Consider the following 23,994-nt stretch of genomic DNA (forward strand, 5'->3'; position numbering starts at 1 on the left):
TGTTATTTTTATTAAGTATAATAAGTGAATCTCTGGCTATATCATATATACATGTAAGATTCTTAAATGACCAACAGTTAAAATTTATTTAACAAAGGATTTCAGAGATGTTTGAAAATTTCGGGTATGATTAGAGACAACTGTAAACAAAATATATTCACAATTACTACAGAAACGCATACACTAAAGTTATAACTGAATGTTGCTGAAGTCCTCTCATTTTATTAGTATACAAGTATCAGTCTGCAATTCAAAATATCAAGTTGACAATCATTAGAAATTATTAATACAAATATTCAGGGAAACTATATTAGTCTTTAAAACACTGCAAAAATCAGTCACGGAACAGGAACAAACCACTACATTACTGTAAGAATCTGACCAATTTACTACATTATAAAAATCACTCAAGTTAATTTTACAAACTTCTTGTCTTGCTTGTAGTTATACCAAGTTATTTCTTTAAATGACAAGTTGGAATACTTTTCCTATGAAACAAGGACACATTTTGAATTTTATTGTTTGATGTATATATTTGCAGGGTATCTAAAGATATGACCAGAAATAGTGATCAAAATTATCTTGTTCTCCTACTTTTAATCAAGTTTTGTGTGTGTATCATGTGCAAACAAGAAACAGCAATACCTGGACTACTGTAGGGGGGAAAAGGAAAACTTGCTAAGATTTTTTTTTTTTTTTTAGGGTGGGGGGCCCAGAAATGCACTGGGGGAAAAGATGATGCTCACCTCTGTTAAATATCTCATTTCCATCTTGAATTTTACACTAAAATATGATAAATAATTTATAAAAAATCATGGTAAACATATGAGCTAGAAGTTGTGCTCTTCAGCTGTTTTAAAGCACTAATTTAGTAGGAGGAAAGCATTTAATGTGTTGATAAATACAACGGAACATTTGGTTCATGATTACCAGAACACTTTTTCACACATAACAGCTTTTCTACATGAAGAACCTATGGGTAGGAAAATACAGATTTACTATACAGCATTAAATACGTTTTATGGCACGAGTGGTTCTGTATCATCCGTTTATCAATCAGGCAACCAAATTATATGCTTGTCTGTACAGAGACTGGGCTGGATCCTACATTTACCTCCCTAAGCGGTCCTTTCCAACCCTCTTCCAGAATTGATATAATAGGCAGAAAGGGTGAATTTAATCCACCACCACCAAAGCTTCCCTATATGCAGGGCTATTAGACCCTGACAATAAACTTTCCCAAGGTCAGAAAAGATTGCTGAGGAAGGAGAATGAAAGACCCCAGTTGTCAGCAGCTTCCACTGATGGATCCAATCCACTATATCCAACAGAAAAATAAATGTTGGAAGTACATCCTCAGATTTTACATATCTTTCTAACAAGAGATGGAAAACCTCGGTCCTACTTCCAGGGATAAGGTTTATTAAAATGTCCCCAATATAAAAGCTATTGATCAATGTAGTGGCACATTTATACAGTTTTTTAAGCCATGGAAACACTGTTTTTCTCCCCCTACACACAAACGTGCATATGTTAAACTCCCTACTTAGTCTTTCCAAAGACAAGATGAGAGAGTACAAATAACTGACAGTCTCCAATTCCATGAAAAGCAAATGTGCAAGCCCTTTTAAAACGTATCTGACAATTGGTAGAAGGGTAAAACCCATCAGTTTTATTTTTGAGGAAATACAGATATTATGCACATTATAATACAGTGTATGAACATAACATCTTTACATATATACACACAAAGATTGCAGGCAACAACTGGCAGAGGTTAATCTGAAAATATAAGACTAAGCATTGTCTATCACAGAAACTGATTATTAACTAACAGAAACGGAAGATTCACAAAGTGTAACTATATGGCTTTATTAAGCTTTTAAAAAGTGACATAATTATGATATTGCCAATTCAGAAAGCTGTCCCCCAATATAAAACATAGGTTAGTATTCCTTTACCACAAGTAAATGAAGCAGCATTAAATGTATTTCATCAGCCTTATGCACAAGTTGATTCTTGCAGAAATTCAGTGTTGTGGTGGAAGGAGCAGCTGCAGCCCGTTAAGTTTATTGCAGCCCTACCCATCTCCTTTTGATAGATATTCATAAAGCTTCCTGGCAAACAGGGTCAGAGTTCCCTGGGAGAACTTCCTCTACAGGTCTCAGGAGTGGGTAGCATAAATGGGTCCTTCAAAAGGTCCCAGATATCTAATGACCCAAGATGCATTTTTGTTGCTTCCTTCAGACTGTCTTATCATTTCAGCCACAGAAAGTTAGGTATATCAAGACAGTTTTCTAAGCAATCCTTAGGGCAAATTGGGGAAAAAAGATAACCCTGCTTGGATGAAAAGGGTGCGCATAACTCAATTATGGGACTTGGGCTTCCTTTGTTCACATTATAAATGATACACAGAGCCTACAGCTGAACACACTAGAGACAAAACGCTGGCTTCTGCTGTTTTGAATAGCTTCCATGGGCTTAAGCCAATTTTACTTTTTATGAAACTAGGGGCTTGATCATTTGGGATGTATGACTTCATAATTTCTAGTCATGTATGCATGGTGGTGTCAGAAATGGACTTTCCTAGTTAGTGTAATTAGTCCAATATAAAATAACCTTTTGTGTTGAGTCCTCTGGTGCAGGAAGAAAAGGTTGGCATCTGATATATTTTAAAAACTTGTTATTTATTTCTAATTAAAAACAGATCAGGATAAGAAGCTTCAGCCTAATTCATCTAAGAAGTTCAGCAGATTTATGCAAACTATACATGCACTTGCGCGACACGTCAAGCTGTTTAGCAAAGTCGTCCCGCAAAACAGCTGTTAACAAAATTAGATCTGTAAGAAATTTTATCTCAACCGTTAGTTTATAAATTCTTTGAGCAAAGAGTTCTTCTATCAACATTCGCAAACCTAAGGCTCCAAAGAGTTACTGAATGCCAGTAAATCCATTGCAAGCCCACTGCGAATGACTTGGACACACAATGTTATCTTTAAATGGAAACATTTGTTACATGGACAGTTTTACCCCACTCCAATTTCTAACCTGCATTAGTTTTGCAGTCGCCTTTCAAGAAGTCACCAAACATATGTTGAGAAGCTAGGGCCAACAGTATCCATTGCAATGTCAAATAACAGTGATGAAAACCTCATTTAATCTAAAAACACAACTGTGATTTTTCTGGTTTTGCAGTACTTATTTTCCCCTTTAAATTTACCCTCAGAATCATTTAGCAGCAAGTAGCACGATACCCATTTAAAGAACATTTTGAACATGAAAGTAAAATCATAATTTATGCCAATTTCTACCTCATTAAGATTTCCCTGGTAACCAGAAAGGTCCATAAACTCCAGTTCCGCTACAGCCATCAACCATGATTCCTTACAGTATGAAAGAACGTCCGTATCCACATTATGCAAGCGAAGGAAAACAAAAACAAAAATTCAGAATATGAAGTCTCATCTAATAAAGGAAACCTCCACCTTTGTTTTTTTCTGCATTCTATGCCATCTCAGACAAAGGTCCAAAGATTCCTACTCATGCTTCTGATTCACGTTTCTTCTTCCCTTCTTCTCCCAAATCACTGTCTTCTGACTGGCTACTACTAAGGGTGACAAATTGGCCATCTCCAGCACTCTGATTAGATCTACTAGAAGCAGCTATTAGACGGCTCTGCTCTTCCAAGTCCTGAAAGGAAACAAAGGCATTGACTTGGATGCTCCCTATTTAAACAGGTTACCCATTATGAACAGCATAATTATTTTCAGTAGCAAGAACACTGGTAAGAATTTCCTGCAAACAAACAGGAGGCCATGCGGGTGGTAGCACTGGACTTTGACCAGAGAAACAGGTTCTGATCCCACTCAGCCACAAAATTCACCATGTGATCTTGGGCCAGGCACAATTTCTCAGTCTAACCTACCTCACAGGGTTGTTGGGAAGATGACATGGAGGAGGGGAGAGCCTTGATGCTATCCTGAATCCCTTGCAGAAAAGGCAAGATAAAAATGTAGTGAACAGCCAACTGGCATACACACAGTGGCTCAAATGCAGAGAAATATGAAAGATGCTTATCCATGATATGGAACAGGGGGAACTCTGGAAAATCAACACAGAAAAACAGCCAAAGGGCCCAGCATACTTCTCACAAAAGTGGCTAGCCAGGGCATGAAGACTTCCCCTACTATTCAGAAGAATTCTACCTTGAATGTGGAGGATCCACTTAGCTGGACAACTTCAAGAAGTTGTCCAACCCAGTTGTAAATATGTCTAGACATTATATCTTCTGGTAGTAAATTTAACATATTTCTCTACAGCTAATACAATATACGTTCTCTCACCTGCCTCAAACCTATTGCAAATCAGTTTCGTTGGATAGTCCAGGGTTCTAGTAGTAAGAGAGAAAGGGCTATCCATTTTCTCACCATGCATAATTTAATGTCAGCTTCATGTGACCAAGCCCAGATATGCATAAAGAAAATTCTGAATGACAGACATTATTTACACATACTTGCAAGCAGCTATAGTCTCTCCTTTTAATATTACCTTAGGACAAATCTGTTTCTTCATAACAGTAGTTCAAAATAAACCGATATGTGTTCAAAGAAAAACACAAGAACGTGAAAATTAGACACTAAAGCTAACATACCTTTTCAATTTGTTTTTGTTTGCTGAGCTCCTTTTGTTGTTTCTCTTTCACTCTCTCTATTTCTTTCTGTTTCTCTGAGGTTCTACGATCCTGATGGGAAAAAAAGCATAAAGAGGGTTAATAGCTGTTTAAAAGCCACATCAAATAGGCAGAGTAAGTTTACATTACATTACAAAGCTCATACCCTACCAGAAAATATTTTTGTTAGTCTTTAAGGTGCTACTGGACTCTTGCCCTTTTCTACTAAGTTTACATTAGTATCTTTTGTTTTTAAAAGTCTTACATCAAAACAAAAAAAATGAAGTAGCTAATCTTTTAACAAATGTCTACTGATGCCTCTTAAGACTAACAGTATACAAGGATTTCAGAACCTGCCAACTGCCACCCCAAAGTACAGAAGAAAAATAAGCCACCACACCAACCACATTTTTAGACCACGCTGCTAGATTTCAAAGGATACTTTTGCCCCCTTTGTAGTGCTGTGATACGTTTGTACAAATCTTTCATTAGGCACAGAGTGTTAACGTTCAGAGCTAACGGCATTCCTGCCTAGAAACAGCCAAAGCCCACGAAAACTAAAGAAGCACGTTCTCAAAAGACACCTTTGGATAGGGATTGTTGTGTGTGTTAAGTGCCGTCAAGTCGCTTCCGACTCATGGCGACCCTATGAATGAAAGTCCTCCAAAATGTCCTATCTTTGACAGCCTTGCTCAGATCTTGCAAATTGAAGGCTGTGGCTTCCTTTATTGAGTCAATCCATCTCTTGTTGGGTCTTCCTCTTTTCCTGCTGCCCTCTACTTTTCCTAACATGACGGTCTTTTCCAGTGACTCTTGTCGTCTCATGACGTGACCAAAATACGACAGCCTCGGTTTAGTCATTTTAGCTTCTAGGGCCGTGTTGGCGAACCTATGGCACGCGTGCCGACTCTGGCACGCGTAGCCCTCTCTGCCTGCACGCGCCCGGCCGCCTCCACTCACCCCCCGGGGAAGCAGCCTTCCTTCCCCTTCCCTTCCCGGGCTGGAGGCGAAGGGTCGAGTCGCGGCTTTGCCTGGCCCCGCGCCACGGGCGGTCCGCAGCGACTCCGGATTGGCTCCTCACGCCCAAGGTCGGACTGGGAGGCACTTCAGAACGGGGGCGGGGACAGCGGGCGAGCCGGTAGCGGTCGCCCTCAGGGCCCGCCTGCCCGCCCGCTGCAAAAGGCCCCTGAAAGCCGGGCCGCCACCTGCGGCGCCTCCCCCGCTCGGCCAAGAGGAGCCGCCGCCGCCCCGGTTCTGCCCAGCGCGCAGCCCAGCCGAGCGGCCTGCGAAGCGGAGCCGGGGAGCGGGAGCGGCCCGTGCGGTGGGGGGGGGCGTGCTGCGGTGGCGGCCGGCGGGACTTGCGCCCAAGCAGCCCCCGGAGCCTCTGGGAGGAGGAGTAAGAAGGCTCCTGGCCCAGCCTGGGCTCCGCTGCAGCTGCCAGAGAAACGCAGCGCAGCACGGCCCTCTCTGAAGCCGCAGCGTGCAGGAACGCTGCGGCCCCTTTAAACCCCCTCTCGCCATCGGCAAGGGGAGGCGGGAGGGAGGAAGACGCTTCCCCCAAACCGGGAAGGCGAAGCGTCCCTGCACGCCGCGCGGCACAGGGGTTGAAACCTCTCTCGCCCGCCGCGGAGGGAAGGGGGAAGAAGAGGAAAAAGCCAATCGCTCCCTCCCGGGGCCGGAGCATCCGCGTGGGAGCCGATCAGGTGGAGGACTTTTGTGGACTTGGAGGGGGGGGGAGAGGTGGGAAGGCTGAAGCCCGGTCGCAGGGAGCCGGCTGTGTGTGTGTGTGTGTGAAGGCTTTTCTCTCTTTTCTTCCTTTTTCTGTCACTCTCCTATTCTTTCTCTCCTCTTTTTCTGTCTCTTTCCCCCCTCTTTTTCTCTCTCCTTTTCTTTCTTTCTTTCTTTCTTTCTTTCTCTCTCTCTCTCCTTTCCATGCTTCCTTTCTGCCTTCTTTCTGTCCTTCATTCTTTCCTTCCTTCCTTCTTTCCTTACTTCTTTCTGTCCTTCATTCTTTCCTTCCTTCCTTCATTCTGTCCTCCTTTCTTCCCTTCCTTCCTCCTTTCCTTCTTTCCTTCCTTCCTTCTTTCTGTCCTTCTTTCCTTCCTTCCTTCTTTCCTTCCTTCTTTCTGTCCTTCCTTCCTTCCTTCTGTCCTTTCTTCCCTTCCTTCCTCCTTTCCTTCTTTCTGTCCTTCATTCCTTCCTTCCTTCTTTCTGTCCTTCATTCCTTCCTTCTTTCTGTCCTTCATTCTTTCCTTCCTTCCTTCTTTCCTTGCTTTTTTCCTTCCTTCCTTCTTCCCTTTCTTTCCTTCTTTCTGTCCTTCCTTCCTTCCTTCCTACTTTCTTTCCTTCCTTCCTTTCCTTCTTTCTTTCCTTCCTTCCTTCTTTCCTTCCCTGCAGATCGACCGCAGGCTGCAAGCTGCACCCCCCTGGCACCTTGGTTGCCTGGGCCCACCGCTGGCTGCCTTCCCACCTGGGAGGAGGGGGAAGACCTGGGGGAGCTGAAGCACCCTCCAAGCCTTCTCTGCATAGCCTCCCCTAAGGTTGCCAACCTCCAGGTGGTGGCTGGAGATCTCCTGCTATTACAACTGATCTCCAGCCAACAGAGATCAGTTCCCCTGGAGAAAATGGCCACTTTGGCCATTGGGCTCTATGGCTGTGCAGTCTTCCTCCCCAAACCCCGCCCTCCTCAGGCTTCACCCCCAAAACCTCCCGCCAGTGGTGAAGAGGACCTGGCAACCCTAGCTTCCCCCCACACACACACACCAGGAGATCTACGCCCGGTATGACCCCCGAACGATGTTATAAATAAGCAAATGGCCCTTGGCAGAAAAAAGGTTCCCCACCCCTGTTCTAAACTAAAACCTCAGTATTCAGGTTAAATTGCCGCATTGGCACTCGGCGATAAATAAGTGGGTTTTGGGTTGCAGTTTGGGCACTCGGTCTCTAAAAGGTTCGCCATCACTGTTCTAGGGTCAGTTCAGGCTTGATTTGATCTATAACCCACTGATTTGTTTTTTTGGCAGTCCACGGAATCCGTAACACTCTCCTCCAACACCACATTTCAAAGGAATCTATTTTCTTCCTATCAGCTTTCTTCACTGTCCAGCTTTCACACCCATACATAGTAATAGGGAATATGATGGCATGAATTAATCTAGTCTTGGTGGCCAGAGTCACATCCTTACACTTCAAAAACCCAAAATAGGGATTGTTAGCCACCTGAGAATAGTTTCAGGAAACTTGGCTCTCCTAGATGAGGGAAGATTGAATACAATAGCCTGTAATGATCTCAGCGATTCTAAAACAATCCTCCGTTAAGGAGGATGCTCAGCTAGGTGGTCTTTGGATTTCCTTTAGTTCCACAATACTGTGATATGTGCACAAAACCTATTCACTTTACAGCCACTGAAAATCTTACCAATTCAGCATGAAATGCAATCTGTTTTGCAAGTCCTACAGAGTCACAGATCTAAATGGGGGAAATTAGGAGACGTTAAGAATGATAAAGATGACCATCTTTTAATGTCATTAAATCAACTCTCCAAAGCTTCAGAGTATTTCAATATACTCAAGAAATTTGTTGTAGCAATACCTTTTCCCCTTCATTGTTTGATTCAAATATATAACAGACTGAAGTCGGCCGGCTATCTGGTCTCCCTGATGAAGTTCGAAGTACAAATCCGAAAAGGCGTTTGTTCTCCTGATGTGTAGCATATAGAGCTATATTTGGCAAAGGAAACTTTTTTACAAAAACAAAACAAAAACGGAAATTTAAATTTCATTGGATACCACTGGACAGCAATGTACTGTAGCTTACTTAAAAATAAATGAACTTGACAAAAGAAGAAATGTAATCACTATGAAACAGACATGAACTAAAATAGTTTAACATTAAGCTTGAATGCTCAAGTGATTGCTACAGCTTAATTCTATTCAGTTGAAGAGATGTCAATTTATCCCTTAAAAATAAAATATAATAGGCATATAAAACATGACATGACAAAGTGTTTTAGGCTTGACCAATACCACAACTATTTTTGAATACTTAAATACTCACATGCATTCAATAGTGTTACAAAAACCCTCTAAAAGGGAAAGGTAGTCCCCTGTGCAAGCACCGGGTCACTACTGACCTATGGGGTGACATCACATCCCGACGTTTATTAAGCAGTCTTTGTTTACGGGGTGGTTTGCCAGTGCCTTCCCCAGTCATCTTCCCTTTACCCCCAGCAAGCTGGGTACTCATTTTACCAACCTCGGAAGGATGGAAGGCTGAGTCAACCTTGAGCCGGCTACCTGAAACCAACTTCCGTCAGGATTGAACTCAGGTTTTGCCAAAACAAAATCATGGCACTGCTATGCTTGCAGTAATGTTGCACTGAAAGTCCTTCAGAAAGGAGCACTCATTACTTCATGCTAACTACACATGGGCTTATTTTGGGTTTTCTCTGACTTCTGTCGTAATGTGTGGTTGACAATAAAAAGAAAGCACAGGCTGCACTGAAACATCAGAATAATTTCCTATATTTGAATGCTTTGATATCAGCAACTTACCCTGAGTCTTGTAACTTGTGTCTGTGGATCAATTAACCTAGAAGTGTTAATTTAAGAAGTTACTGGACACAGAAAAGGAACTATATTAAATCTGCTTGACAAAAAGTTCGTTAGTTTTGCAAAGTACACTTACTTTAAACAGTCACATGTGACTAACAGATGTGATTCTGTCATCCTGAAAATGTTGTGTATAGCTCGAGCTGCTAGTATTTGGCGCATAGTTTCGTAAACAACATCAGGATTTTCATCAGACTTCACCTCCATGGACCCAAGGAATCTCACAATAAATAACTGATGAAGGATAGAATCTATAACAAACATACATGAAAAAAATAGTATAAATTACTTCTGGACTTTCTGGTAGAATCTTGCTTGTCACATGTCTAATTGAATGTTCATGTGATGCAAGCCATATTCACAACCACAAGACATTCTCCAAACCTTTCTACACTTTATTAAAAATCCATTTACTAGAAGTCTAAAACAGTTCTAAGTTGTAAAGTTTTGCACCAATATATTTGAAAGTAGTGCCCTCAAGAAGGTATTTGAACCTGGGTCTCCTCCGTTCTAGTTTAACTACTACACAACACTATGTCACTCTGAAATATTTACCATTTTCCCTTACTGCTGCCCCATTCCTTTCACTGAACTGCTGTAAAGACTTTCGTGGAAAATGATCTTATCTGTGTGCAATTAGCCTGCACAACAATATAAACTGAATCTCTGATAAATTCAAGCCTAACCAGGCACCAATTGTAGCAGCTAAATCTGAAATGATTGCTTAAGGCAACGCAAGGATGATAAAGACATCCATCTTCTAATCCGTCATTAAATCAAATCTCTAAAGCAAATGTACACAAGCAATGGCTTAAAATGTGAGTCAGATGGATCTAGGAAAAGAGCAACAGTTCCTAGGGAGGCCTGAGCTTCACTCCGGTCCTTCCAGTTAGTGTGTTGCCAGTACAGCAGGAATGAGCCCAATGTTATCAACTCAAACAAAATCAAGCCACACGAGGAGCCCAAGGGCCCAATAACAATAAGCTGGGGTTAGCTCAGTGGTTCCCAACCTATGGGTTACGACCCCCGTCGCCACGTTATTTTTACTTGTAATTATTTTTATTTTTCCGGTGGAGGAGGGAGTGGCAGGCAGGCAGCGGAGCAGAGCGGCCAGGCGCACCTGTCGGTCGGTGGATCGCAGGGCTGCCGGTCCCGCCGCGCGCTGGAGCTCTCGGGGCGCGCCCAGCCGACGGAGTGGACGCCCCCCATGCCCCTTCTGCCACCGGGGCCACTTCCTCCCACTGCCCGGGGCCACCTGCGGGCTGCTGCAGCTGCTGGGGGCGTCGGGAAAGGGTGGGGAGGGGGCGTCCTGCCCCTTGGGCCCCCAGCAGCTCTTCGATGCACTCTACGTGGCCGGCGTGGAGGCGCATGGGCAGGGGGACTTCGCCGCCGTCGTGCGCTGCCTGGAGCGCGCCCTCGCCGCCCACCGCCTGCCTGGGGACCTGCCCTTTGCTGCTGCCATCCTCCGCCGGGCGCACTGCCTGCGCGCCTGCCAACGCCGCGCCCGCCTCGGCCCCGACTCCCTGCAAGCTGCCAGCCAGGAGGTCTGCGCCGAATTCCAGCGACGCCAGCCCTACAGCTACCTCCAGAGGGGCTACATCCAGGTAAGGGCAACCCCCAGCGCACCCCCTCCCGCAGCCACCCCACCCCCTACACCAAGTAAGCATGACATCTGGGAGAAACTGATGTAGTCCCCATCTGGAGACTCCAGCTGCCCCCCCATGCACTCAGGGATTGTGCAGAGGACCAACAACAGGTGGCAGCCCCTTCCTGGTTCACAATCCCCTTCCTTTCTTTATCCATCCCATTTATCTGTTTGCTCGTTTGTTTACCTGCAGCCTTTCATAGAATCACAGAGTTGGAAGGGACCATCAGGGTCATCTAGTCCAACCCCCTGAACAATGCAGGAAATTCACAACTACCTCCCCCACACACACCCCCAATAACCCCTACTCCATGCCCAGAAGAGGGCCACGATGCCCTCCCTCTCATGAACTGTCTAATCATATTCTGAAAAATCTATTTTAATGTGTTTTCTTTATCCTATTGAAAATGTCATTTTATGGCTTTATGCAAATGTGGCGGGGGTCGCAGGTTACTTGGCAATTGTAAAAAGGGGTCGCGACTCGAAAAAGGTTGCGAACCACTGGGTTAGCTGGTTCACTTGAACATTGCCTATCCGTTCTAGAGAATCTGTGGCTTACCACTCTTTTACAATGTTCTGCATTCCTTACAACACTACTGACAAAAGTTTCAGACTACCTTGAGGACTAAAGCACTTACTCCCATTATTTCCTTGTCCCAGCACAAGGACAGGCATCACCAGCTAAATATTCTGTTGCACTACACCATTCACTTGCCTTGGGAAAGCCCACAGGATTAAAAAAACAACAACCCCGAAATCCCTTGCCACAGAGGGAATATATGATCATGTACCTAGGTAAATCATTTCATACTGAAACTTTAGTTGGTACACATGTGCCCTTTTCACTCTTCTCAGCTGAACTGTTTTGTAAATTTTTAAATTCAGAACTTGTTGTTTCAAATGAACACACCACTCTTTAAAGACAGATTCGCATATTAAATGTATTTTGGATTTAACTGAAATTCTGCTTTACCTTCTGTTTCTGATTTAAGCCCTCCAGATTCTCCAAAAGGGTTTGTACGCCTGTCAAAAACAACCCCAAAATACTGTATCAGAAATCAGTGTATATATAAGAAGTCACCAATAATCTGTGTGCAAGCAAACAAAATCTCAAGATGGTAGATTTCAAAAGGTTCACAACAATAAGCTTCAGAATACAGCATCATTGGAGATGGTTTATACATCAGCAACAAACAAGTGGAAGGACAACCCCCCAGCACTGTTCTACTTGAAGATTGCATTCAAACCATTTGACGTAGTGTTCTAAAACTGTTAAATTAATTGGCTATCAATATTAATCAAGAGAAACATGGCTATATCTGGCTCTCAAATATAATTATTCTTCAAATTATACGCAAGTGAAAATACTCTAGGCTTCCAGTCTTAGAGGCAAAGGAAAGGCTTTACCAAAACGGAAGGGGGGAGGGAGGTAAACTCAATGATGCATAGAAAGAGGACATGAAGAATTTTTTTAATATGAGGTAATCCATTTGTAATATAGAGAAAAGGAAATCCAAGGCACATACTATCTTTATCTGAAAAGAAGATGAGCCTGAATGTAAGACAACCCCCCTCCCAGGTTATCTACAAAACTTGATTATTGCACATACCTGTAGCCTGTATTTTAATGTAAAACTACCGTCTATTTTTTCTGGAGGCACTCCTGGGGGGGGGGGACTGATCTTCCTTTCACGTAAATAGATAATTTGTAACAAATGACAAGAAATGTGCAAATCCTAATGTGAGATTATTTAAGCATGAACTCCATGAGGAATAAATCACCAACCTCACCTAAATTGCACTACAAATATATTTAAAAACAATTACGCAGGGAACGTCAAAATATCTGTACCCTAGTCCAACAATCCAATTACTATGATGAATTTAATCTGAGATAGTGCATTTGGGTGTTGGGGTGTTTTCTGATTAGAGTTTACAAAAACCATTCAGTCTTACTTTCTGAATACATCTGTTCAGTGAAGTTAGACTTATCCAAAAAGTCTCTCTCTCATGGTCATTAAACCTTCACGAGAACTGTGCTAGAAAATCCTCACTCCATGCCTGGTCAACTCCACCAAAAGCTGCCCCATACTGCAAAGCTCAGCAGTAGCCTTTCCAATTGAGGCTGATCATGACTCCCCAGGACACAGCTCAAGAAACATCCAGAGTCAAGCAAATTTCTGCTATGGCCATTCCACCTTGGTACCAGTGCACCCAAGCATCACCCGAACGGCTACATCACAGACACTCATGGTGAGAGACCCCCATGCTGCTTCTACTACTAACACTTCTGCCAGATTAGCTCTTCTTTGCTTTGGCTCAGAGAAGTACAATGGAGCCATCTCAGTCTCAGCTGACAATCGTTTTCTGTCTGGGTCAGTTTTCAGCAGTCTGTCATCTGCAGTGTCAACAAAGCAAAGCAAGCAGCGGCTCTCCTCATGCCGTCAATTCTGTTCAAACTAGAAGTGTCTGCACAGCTGTAGGCCACGTAGTATGACTTCCCGCAATCCACATTGTGATGCAGCCTGTCCCATTAGAACCTGGATGTTCCTTCCCTACCAATCTTCCTCTATCCCACATTAAGGCTTGTTTTCACATTGCAACAAACTGGCTCGTGCCCACTGCTAGATCAATCTACACTGTTTTATAAAGCTCCCGCCAAACATCTTTTGCGTGATGTAGTCAGATTATACTTTCATTTATGGGGGGCAAAAAAGTCTAATGCTATAAATATCCTCACACACAAATATTTTACTTTTAAACATTTATTTTTGAACAAGATTGAATCTGAAGAGGGGGGATACTTCATACAATTGCTTGTTTTTATCTTCCTATCAGATATCACTCCAGAAGCCTAGATCATTTTCACTCACCTTTTTTAGCTTAGGAAGAGAGTCATCAGTATGCCATCACCACCTGGAAGCAGGGCTATCACATTTCTCTTGAGCTTCCAAGAGGAAATACCCAAGGTGCTGGGCAAGCAAGCAATAGGAAAGGAAAATATACTTTTTAAAAAACAAATTTTTTGAAGATTAAACAGGATGAAAAAAAATGATGAAAGGAATGAGGCAGTGCACACAGAAGCTGAAATGCCTGAAATTTACACAATTGTGTAAGGTTTTGCTTCTCTTCCCTCGTATGATCCCATGCAGGCAAAATTCTTGTGCACCCTTAGCCGTAGTACTCAGGGCTATGGCTTTCCTCTGCCAGCCTGCCCGTTTCCATGCAAGAATTCTACCCACTGTCTCAAACACAGATAAAAGCTATATCAATGCCAAGTTTAAAAGTGGTTCACACTAGCCGGGGCTCATTTTTAACCAGGGTTTGAATCATTTCTCAACATTTTGCAGGGTTGCCAGTTCCTGATGGAAAGTTCCTGGAGATCTGGGGATGGAGCCAAGAAGGGTATTGGGAGGGGTCTCAGCAGAGTACAGTGTAAGCAGTCGAACCCCTCCTTCTGCTAAGTGGTGACACGATAGCACAGGGGCCAAAGACTGGCATAAGAGCAAGACACAGCTCCCCACAAAATGGATGCCTCTCAAAGGATTTTGGGATCCAGCTTGTGTGCCAAGCCTGGGCAGGAAGTCAGTTGGCCGCTGAACCTTTCCCCTGGCCCTAAGGTGTGCCTAGCTGGACAATGGGACCAACTATTCTCCATTGTGTCACCCTAAGGTGATCAGCGCTCCAAGCAGACTATTACTTACCCTATCTGCACCCTTCTCAGCAATCAATCGGTATTCAAGAGAATAGCCCAGGCATTCTCTTGGGTCCTGACGACTCATCAAGCCTCTCCTACTCTTTAGTAGGAACCCCAGTAAAGCAATCAATTATTTGTTGCTGGCTTTTCTGCCAGCTTACCTCATACTGCCTCAGGACCCATTTTGGGGTATAAATATTGGTCCTTTGGCCATTCATAGTGTGTGTGTGTTCTGGATCCGTGCATGCAGCCTCACTTGCATGGGGGCTCTTCTTTTTGCTCCTGGAAACACTGGTGGTTTTCCTCTTCAGTGCTGCTTTCCCTGGACGTCCCTCCAAGACTAGTAACTATCACCCATCCCTGAAACCCTATCTAACTTCCTCCGTTTTCTCTTAGCCAGCTCTTGTATGCCTTGTGTGCATATGTTCATTGTTTAAATTATAGTTCGTTTTTATTATTTTATTCATTAATAAAAAAAATTTTTAATTATACAACCATCTGCTCCTTTGAGAATTTTCACCCAGGATTATCCTGGTATACATAAAATCATAGAGTTGGAAGGGGCCATACAGGCCATCTGGTCCAACCCCCTGCTCAATGCAGGATCAGCCTAGAGCCTCCCTGACAAGTGTTTGTCCAGCCACTGCTTGAAGACTGCCAGAGAAGAGCAGCTCACCACCTCCCTAGGAACCGTATTCCACTGTGGAACTACTCTTACTGTAAAAAATTTTCCTAATATCCAGCTAGTACCTTTCCGCCCGTAATTTAAACCCATTATTGCGAGTCTTATCCTTTGCTTCCAACAGGAAAGGTTCCCTGCCCTCCTCTAAGTGACAGCCCTTCAAATACTTAAAAGAGAGCAATCATGTCCCCACCTCAACCTCCTCCAGACTAAACATTCCCAACCCCCCCCAGCCATTCTGTCCACATCCTTTTTGAACTGAGGCCTCCAGAACTGCACACAATACATAGGTTAGAGATCCCAGTTACCCCCTCTTGCTCGCTGACTCCAGCTAATTCCCCCAACTTAAGTGGAGACTGCCTTCTCAGGGTAACAACCGTGCTATACAGGCCACCCTTCAAAGTAGCTATTTCCTCCAGAAGGGCTGGTCTGTGTCACCTGGAGATCAGCTGTAATTCTGGGAGATCTCCAGACTCCACCTAAAGTTTTGGCAACTCTAAAACTTGGTAGTAAACCCTAGTTAAAAGTGAACTCTGCTTCTGGTCAGCCATGACAACTAGATGTATTGGATTATCTCTTAAAACATAATTAAGGCTGGCAGAGAGAGCAAGGGAAATTCTTGCCAAGGGAACCACTGAGAAGAGAGCATACGATCCAGCCTACATTCAGTCCTTGAATTGAAGGCATGTTATATTGTAGGATAGCATCACCAACTTTATGTTTTTTTTTTGTAACTGCAAACACTTTGTTGTTATACCCTACCTGCCTGACTGTCCTGAGGTTTTTGTCTGGCCAGGTGGATCTTCGCTCACAGGAGAAATGATGTCAAACTGTATCGGTGTGTCAGGCGCAACAAGTGAATCCAAGGAAAGTGCTGACAGAGATGCTGAATCCGATCCCAAAGACCCAGTGCTGCTAGTACGATTTGTGGAAGGACGAGACTGTCTAAAAAATGAAGCAAAACCAGAAGAAAAGGTCTCAAATTATGCAGCATGTCAAGCATCAAGGAGGAAAAAAGCAGCATCAAAGTCATCACAACATAAATCTACTGGGGGACTGACAATCTGAAACAATTTAGCTGCAGGAAATCCCACTTCAAGGAGTGGGATTCTCCCACAAAAACTGATTCAGGATCACTGCATGATGAAGGCAAATCTTACTCTTTCTGGTAATTAAATGGACTTGTCACGGGGAAGGGGCAGGATTGTGAGGGAGGTTATTGTGGACAGGAGCCAGCGTGGTGTAGTGGTTAAGAGCAGTGGTTTGGAGTGGTGGACTCTGATCTGGAGAACTGGGTTTGATTCTCCACTCCTCCACGTGAGCAGCGGATGCTAATCTGGTAAACTGGGTTGGTTTCCCCACTCCTACACATGAAGCTAGCTGGGTGACCTTGGGCTAGTCACAGCTCTCTTAGAGCTCTCTCAGCCCTACCTACCTCACAGGGTGTCTGTTGTGGGGAGGGGAAGGGAAGGTGATTGTAAGCCGGTTTGATCCTTAAGTGGTAGAGAAAGCTGGCATATGAAAGAGCCAACTCTTCCACTCTTCCAAGGAGCCTTCCAGCCTCCAACACTCCCTTCCTTCAGCCCTGGAACAGGCAAGGGTTTTGCGTGCCACCACTCTGGTTCTATGGCTTTATTGGGGAGTGTCCAGAGCACCTTCCCTGCTCCCACTAGGGAACTCTCTCTTTTGTTGAGGTGTGACCTGCTGTACAGCCAAGTATGAGGCGTAAAGGACCCAGGTATAATGAACAAAAAATATTTATTTATTAAACAAACACAATAACCATTAACTAAGAGAAGTTATGAAACTAGAGGGGAATTAACACAGGGTACACCACAAACATGCAGTGTAAAACTGCCATCAAAAGAAGCCAGACAGAAAACAATCAAGTTCCCTAACATGACTGACTTTTAAGTCACTTTGGCAACCAGACAGCTAGCGATCAGGGGAACCCCCATAGTCTGCAGAACCTGATTTTTAACACACTCTGCTGTTTTGCAACTTACACTGCTGGTCTCATACTTTCATGTCTCTGCTGGAAGGAAGGTGAGGGGGTGACAGCCTCCAGAGCTGACTGGTTTACACGTGCAGCAATTTCCTATGTTTTTTGGGGAATACAAAACCACACATTGAAGATTTTCTTCAAGTAAATATGAATACATGTGGGAAATAGACTTCTTACAGCCAAGTATCATGAGAGCTCTGTAACCATCATACCTCACACTTTCATATTTTAATTGCTTCTATGATTAAGTACACAAGATTTTCACTGCACCATATGGTAACTGCTTCATCTAATTAGACATCAGCAGAGAGTCAAGAGTGCAAAACAGATATTTCTAAACAAAAAAAGTTCAGACAAAGGAGGAGGAAACCATTAACATGTCTCAGGGCTGTTTATAATGGTCTAATTCAGATTAATCTCTGTAGTGAAAAATGTGCTGAAGACATTGAAGACAGGCTTATACAGGCGCAATTCAGATTTCATGATACATCATAGTTTAACATGAAATAAGCGCACAGTGGTCTGATTCAGACAAGACTGAATGAAGTGTTTTGAACATAAAAGTCAGTTTAAAAGGGAAGGTTCATAATTTTTGCTGTGAACAACCGCTTCAGAAAACATTCCTCATGATCCCTCTCCGTGGTATCAAGAGACGGAGTTTTGTCCCAGAGCTCATCTGACAGTGAGGTTTACACATAAAAGTTAATTTTTGACATGAAAACATTACCTCTGGGTTTTCACTTAGGTATATCTGTTTAGAGATGTTGTTTATTGTACATATCCACTGAAAAAGAAAGTCAAAAGGTACAATTAAGGGTACAATCATTAATACTGGCTTTCCTGTGTCATATCCATTACTCAAATTTCTCATCCCTTTCCTCTGTGTAATTTTCTGCACAGGTTCAGCAAACCATCAGTAGAAGGGGCTGATGGTTACAGTTCTTACCGTTTCCCTTCTCAGTCCCGTCTGAAAACAGAAAGGTTTATTGCCAGGACTGCCAGACCCACATGAAGTAACAACCATGTGGATCAGTGGGCTGCAGTGAGGATGGGGTGGAGGTGGGAATCACATTTTCCATCTCTCCTATCAGCACAGAAGAGGCAGGAAGGGTGATTTCACTACCTTCCCCTTCTTCAGTGCAACTCACTAACCCACAGGGCTATTATTGCACACGGATCCAGCGAATTCAGGAATCAATTTTAGCAGGGTCAGAAGGGATTGCTGGGTGGGAAGTGAAGTCAGGGAAGAGCTGCGATCCCTGTGCAAGCAGATTGCTGGATCGAACCCTACATATTGAAGCAGCTTATTTTTAAAAAAGAAATTCAAAATGTGGTGAAATATACACCCGATCGCATGACGGAACATATAAATCGCAAAAAAAAAAAAAAGCCACATGAACATGTCACAAAATGACATTTTATGGTAAAAATGAGTAAATGGCTCTTATTTCGTCAGAAGAACATGGTATCTTTAAAAGAACTAAAAATATTTACTGCATTCTCCATCAATCAGTTGTTGACAATTTAATGCTGAATTCATTGGAAGACTAAAGCAATAAGTAGTTCTGCTGTAGAATGTTATGCCTCTGACCAAGTATGATCAACAGGCATCCTAATTCTATACATACCAGTGTACCACCGCTAATACAAGCCACACCCTATCCTAAATGGATGCATAGCTGACATTAAATTCTACCTCATCAGTTGGGCAATGCTGGGACCACCAACAGCCCAGAGGTGTATAACTGGATTACAATACACAGGAATGAAGTTTTAACTTGTAAAGTTCTGGCAGTTTCTTTGCTTTTCTCCCCTCTACATAATTTCTAAACGCAGCAGTTTCCACCAGTAATTTCTCTGGATGGAAGGCATTTCTACCTGTGAGGTTTGGCTTCCTCACCTCCCACTGCAGCCGAAAATGCCCCTCAGAAGGTTGTTTCTGGGGAACAGGGGACCCCACAGGAACAGCATGAGGAGGGATTCAGAGATCTGCTGCAGAAAAGGGCAACTGGCAAAAGCCACCTCCCCTTCTGTCAGTGGAAATCCTCCATGGGATCTCACTCAGTATCTTTTATGCTGCTCTTAAAACAGTGATAGAAAAATTGCCTCATAGTTATTTGGAAATTTTCACTGGTGTCAAATTTTATTTGGCTGGTCCAGGTAAAAAGCAACCAACAACAAAAACAAAAATCTTATTTGAGTAACAGTTCTAACCCCTTCCTGAGATAAAGTTATGTTAGTCTATTGCAGGAGACACAACCAAGGGTCTTGTGAACAACAAATGGACTGTGAAATAAGCTTTCATGGGTCAGAGGACCACTTTATGATTTTACAACTGCTTTTTTGATAAGCATACCTCCTCATAATCTTTTTTGCTCTCTGCCTGCAAAATAGAAGACCTGGCAAAAAAGGGGAGAAAAAAAAGATTGGGATTCACTTTTTCAAGACAAGGACTTTCACACTGTATTTTTTTGCATCTTTCATTTTGCTATAAGATATTCCGTATCTATGTTGAAAGGATTCACGTACATACATTAATAAATGTTTCACCTTGAATATTAGTTTATATATTCATTATATCTCTCTTTTTCAACACATTTAGTTCTCTCTAAATGCCCAAAAAATGTTCAAATATACATTTGACCTGTAGGATCTGTGTCATGACGGAAGGGCCAGACGTGCCCCTCATCCAGCCGTATTCAACAAATATCCATTTGCTAGTACAGCTAAGTGAGAGGGGAAGTGCCAGACACCACAAAAACTCTACCCTTGGGAGATTTTACCACAGTTGTGTAACATACACAGCTTGTCATAATAAGGAGATGGCTGATACAAAGAGAAGAAATAGGAAGAATGCCCCCCTCATGACCTAAACATGGTAAGGATTTGATGCAGGAAGATCATGGAATTGGATTCTATCACCTTACCTACTCAATCCTGCACAATTCCCACCCTCCACCTGCAATCTCCATCCTGGGTGTCCAAGCAGAAGACGAGGAGTTGGTTTTTATATGCCGACTTTCTCTACCACTTAAGGCAGAATCAAACCGGCTTACAATCGCCTTCCCTTCCTCTCCCCACAATAGACACCCTGTGAGGTAGGTGGGGCTGAGAGCATGACTTGCCCAAGGTCACCCAGCTGGCTTCGTGTGTAGGAGTGGGGAAACAAATCTAGTTCACCAGATTAGCCTCCGCAGCTCATGTGGAGGAGTGGGGAATCAAACCCGGTTCTCCAGATCAGACTCCACCGTTCCAAACCACTGCTCTTAACCACTACACCAAACAGGTATTACAGTACCCACCAAAGCCTTTTCAGTAGTCAAAAAGGGCTCCTTCTCCCTCATTTGAAAAGTTCAGGTGAGATATGATAGTATCCCAAACATATATATAGTATTTAACCCATATAGCACTCTGCCTCTTTTGAATTGAAGTCACCTTTGTGGAGGGATCATACCCTCACAACCTTATAGGGGGGGAAAGAGGCCACTTACCAAAGAATATGCCTTCCCAAGTCTACAAGTTAGCTTAATTTGGTTGGCATAAAACAATCTGGGGCTTGATTAGCACCAGCAGTGACAACATATTATTCCGAAGTGTACCATATGCAACTAACATATACTAAAAAGACTTAACAATCCAAATTTTATTCCAAAGGCATACACTAGTATTCTAAACTCCAAAATATGCCAAAAAGTTTCAGTGCACAGGGCAATAAAAATTTTAATCATTAACTGAATCCTGATTTCATTTTATTTAACAGAGGCAATATTTTGACAGTTAACAATCGGTCTGATGTACTTGTCACTTTCCCACTATGCTGAAAGGTGAAAAATATTGGTGTTCCCCTCCCAAGACGCCTCTTTAGCTGGTAATCTCTGCAAAGAAACAAATTAAGTGTGTTGCATCCCCCCACTCCCCAATGAATTAGCTGAGAATGAATACAAACTTTTTGCCATCAAAAGACGTTATCTGAAAGCAATATCGTCTGTCTTCACAATCCACAGCCATGACTGAACAGTTGTCTATATCCATCACAAGTCCTCCAGCAACATCTCCTCGTGCTTGGCTCATTAAGTTTCCACCCTGTGTGAAATAAAACTGCCTGTCCCAACTGGAAGACACGAGCCCTGTTTTACTGGAAAAAGAAAGCAAATGGACTTAGCATTGGCATGTACCACTGCCAACCCCCCACCCAGCAAAATACTATAATGAAGAATCAATTCATTTACTCCAAAACTAAAAAATGCAGACTGTCATTGATAGCCTGGTACAATTTAATACGCTTCTTAACCATTTACTAAGTCTGCATTAAGTGAAATTGTCTACAACTCTTCAGAGGACCAAGGACAATGTAAAACTGTGTGGAAAATATGAACATTCTCTCAGACAATGTCAGTGGTATACTAAATACACCTGAAGTATACCAACAGGCTGCTTAGATAAAATCACACTTTGAAGGATAGCTACATTTTTAAATTGTAATGCTTAATGCACAGCTGCTCCCTTCTTTAGGTAAAAGGAAGATCCTCCCACATCTACTGTCGCTCATGGAGAGTCAATTTCCACTCACCAGTTGAAGAAGTCTTACAGCGTCTCTTAGGAGGCACAAAAAAATGAGCCTGAAGAATCCTCAGGTTTGTCAAAAAACATATGAAGCATACCTCTTTCGAACAGGCAACAAAAGGAGCTGAAGATTTACATTTTAAATGAAAGGTGGGAATTCAGAGAACCTGTTGAACTATTGTTATATCAATATAATTAAACTCAATTACAGATTTAAGAGGGGGGAAACTGACCTCAATGGGACAGGGAAACCTGCCATATGGAAGCACTGTTGCCACTGCGCAATATCCGAAGCCACGCTAGCCACAGGGAAACCACACAAGTCCATCCACCTCATTGAAATTATTTTGTCTATGCCCACGCCTTACATTACTACTAAAAGTAGTCATTTAATTATTTCAAAATAGTGTTATCTGAAATGGTTCTCACTTCCTTGCGTTAAGATAACCCGCTTTCCGAGTGAGGTTCCGTTGGCTAGGGAATTTTGTGGTATCAGGGTCAGGCAAGTAGAGTGGGTCACTGGCGACCTCCAAGTCTTCTATCGTCTGCTGCATCGTCTCTACTTCACGATCCATTTCCCTGCGAACACTAAAAAGTACAGGACAAGTGTTCAGTGCCTCACGTAACCACCAATAATGGCTAAAAAGAGACAGGTCGTTCATTTTATGGAGGAAAATTAACTTACTCCTGCACACTTGTTCCAATGTTTGTTAAAAACTCTTCCAGCTGTTCAGTAAGATTTTCTGATCCCATCTTGAAGAAGTTTATCTTTTAGAACAGAGAGGGCAGTAATTTAGCCACAAGTAACTAATTTTTCCCCACGCATCTAATTTGTGTTTCTGTTTTGGTGCAGGTCTTAAGAAATTTATAGATCTAGATCAGGAGATCAGTTCCATTGCACTGCACGATTAACAAATATTAAGAGAAAGCTAAGAGGAAAACTTACATTTTACCACTAACAACATGTCTTAGATTCTCACATTACACAAACTTTCTCCATATTGTGACCAATTTCTCGTTGCTTGCTATAAGGCAGGACTGCTTCTTCTGGACAAACTGCAGATGGTTTAAGACACATGGATATATGCTTTCTTCTCACCAGAAAAGCCAGACAGGCTCAGACCGTGTAATGGCTTCTAGGAGCAACCTCAACCTCTCATCATGTACTTTTGAAGTGCACTATTAGAAGGTGGCACTAATGTCTTTCTTTTAAAGATGAAAGAATGAAGATGAGGGAGTTGAGCATCCTGTTAATAGATGAAAAACATTTCCATGCAATAGCCTGGGTAGGCCAAATATGGCCTACAGGACCTTATTTTACCTACTGTTGGTTAGACTTCATTTACGGCAGCATGTATTTGACCTCGCATGCTCTCTTATTTGCCCAAACTTTACATACATATTTAACTTCCAAACTCCAGCTTTTTAAGACATTCACCTGAGCTTGCATGTATCCTAACAAAGGTTCTAACATAGCAATTTTCTTCTTGTACTGAAGAGTATTTAGTGCACAAAAGTAATGCATCAGAGTCTGATGTTGTTTCTTCCTGGAAGTATAAACGTCTTCTGTAACTTCATATTTGACCTAAAGAGAAGAAGAACACTGATTCAAAGCATAAGAAATTACATTAGTGACTATTTCTTTATTTTCCACAGGAGACCAGACATTTACATTGCAATTAAAAGGAATGTACTGCATGACTATTTATTACAACACGAGTTTCTTTAATTATCTGAGGAGAGAGTCTAAAAATAGGAACAATCCAATTATTTTCAGGATTAATGTATTCTTCTGTACTGTACTGACTTATACATATCATCTGTTCAGGGGAAAGGCAGCCTTCTTTTTCCTTCACACTACTTCTAGGAATGCCAAATAGACTTGCAGCCCATTCCTGAGGTGGGGGTCTGAAAGTGGTCTGGAGGCGGCGTGAATAAAAAGGCACTTATGCTGGTGGCGAGGGCAGTTCCGTCGGCACCTGGGCACCGTGGAGCTGCATGCCGCTGCTCCGACACCGCAGTCTCTCCGGGACCTAAGTCCCTGAAGATAAATGCAGCGCCGGCGTGGGGGGGGGCATTCCTGGGAGCGGAGCTGACAGTAGTCAGCTTCCAAAGCCACCTC

The 23,994-nt window shown here is 42.9% G+C and overlaps 1 protein-coding gene across 1 annotated transcript in view; it reads right to left on the bottom strand.

Annotated features, from left to right (window-relative positions):
• Positions 1-3,425: 3,425 nt before the first annotated feature.
• The window catches only part of APPL1 (adaptor protein, phosphotyrosine interacting with PH domain and leucine zipper 1), a 36,650-nt gene continuing 16,081 nt past the window's right edge, over positions 3,426-23,994 (bottom strand). The window contains exons 8-22 of the mRNA XM_056852134.1: positions 23,311-23,457; positions 22,558-22,640; positions 22,302-22,460; positions 21,256-21,444; positions 19,666-19,708; positions 18,037-18,093; positions 17,311-17,402; positions 16,067-16,249; positions 11,899-11,948; positions 9,357-9,531; positions 9,224-9,260; positions 8,262-8,408; positions 8,088-8,138; positions 4,652-4,741; positions 3,426-3,690 (exon numbers count right to left, since the gene is read on the bottom strand). Of these exons, the coding sequence (XP_056708112.1) occupies positions 3,541-3,690; positions 4,652-4,741; positions 8,088-8,138; positions 8,262-8,408; positions 9,224-9,260; positions 9,357-9,531; positions 11,899-11,948; positions 16,067-16,249; positions 17,311-17,402; positions 18,037-18,093; positions 19,666-19,708; positions 21,256-21,444; positions 22,302-22,460; positions 22,558-22,640; positions 23,311-23,457 (1,653 nt within the window). The 3' untranslated portion in view covers positions 3,426-3,540. The remainder of the gene's footprint in view (positions 3,691-4,651; positions 4,742-8,087; positions 8,139-8,261; positions 8,409-9,223; positions 9,261-9,356; positions 9,532-11,898; positions 11,949-16,066; positions 16,250-17,310; positions 17,403-18,036; positions 18,094-19,665; positions 19,709-21,255; positions 21,445-22,301; positions 22,461-22,557; positions 22,641-23,310; positions 23,458-23,994) is intronic.

This window comes from Euleptes europaea, chromosome 1 (assembly GCF_029931775.1).
Source record: "Euleptes europaea isolate rEulEur1 chromosome 1, rEulEur1.hap1, whole genome shotgun sequence".
NCBI lineage: Eukaryota > Metazoa > Chordata > Lepidosauria > Squamata > Sphaerodactylidae > Euleptes > Euleptes europaea.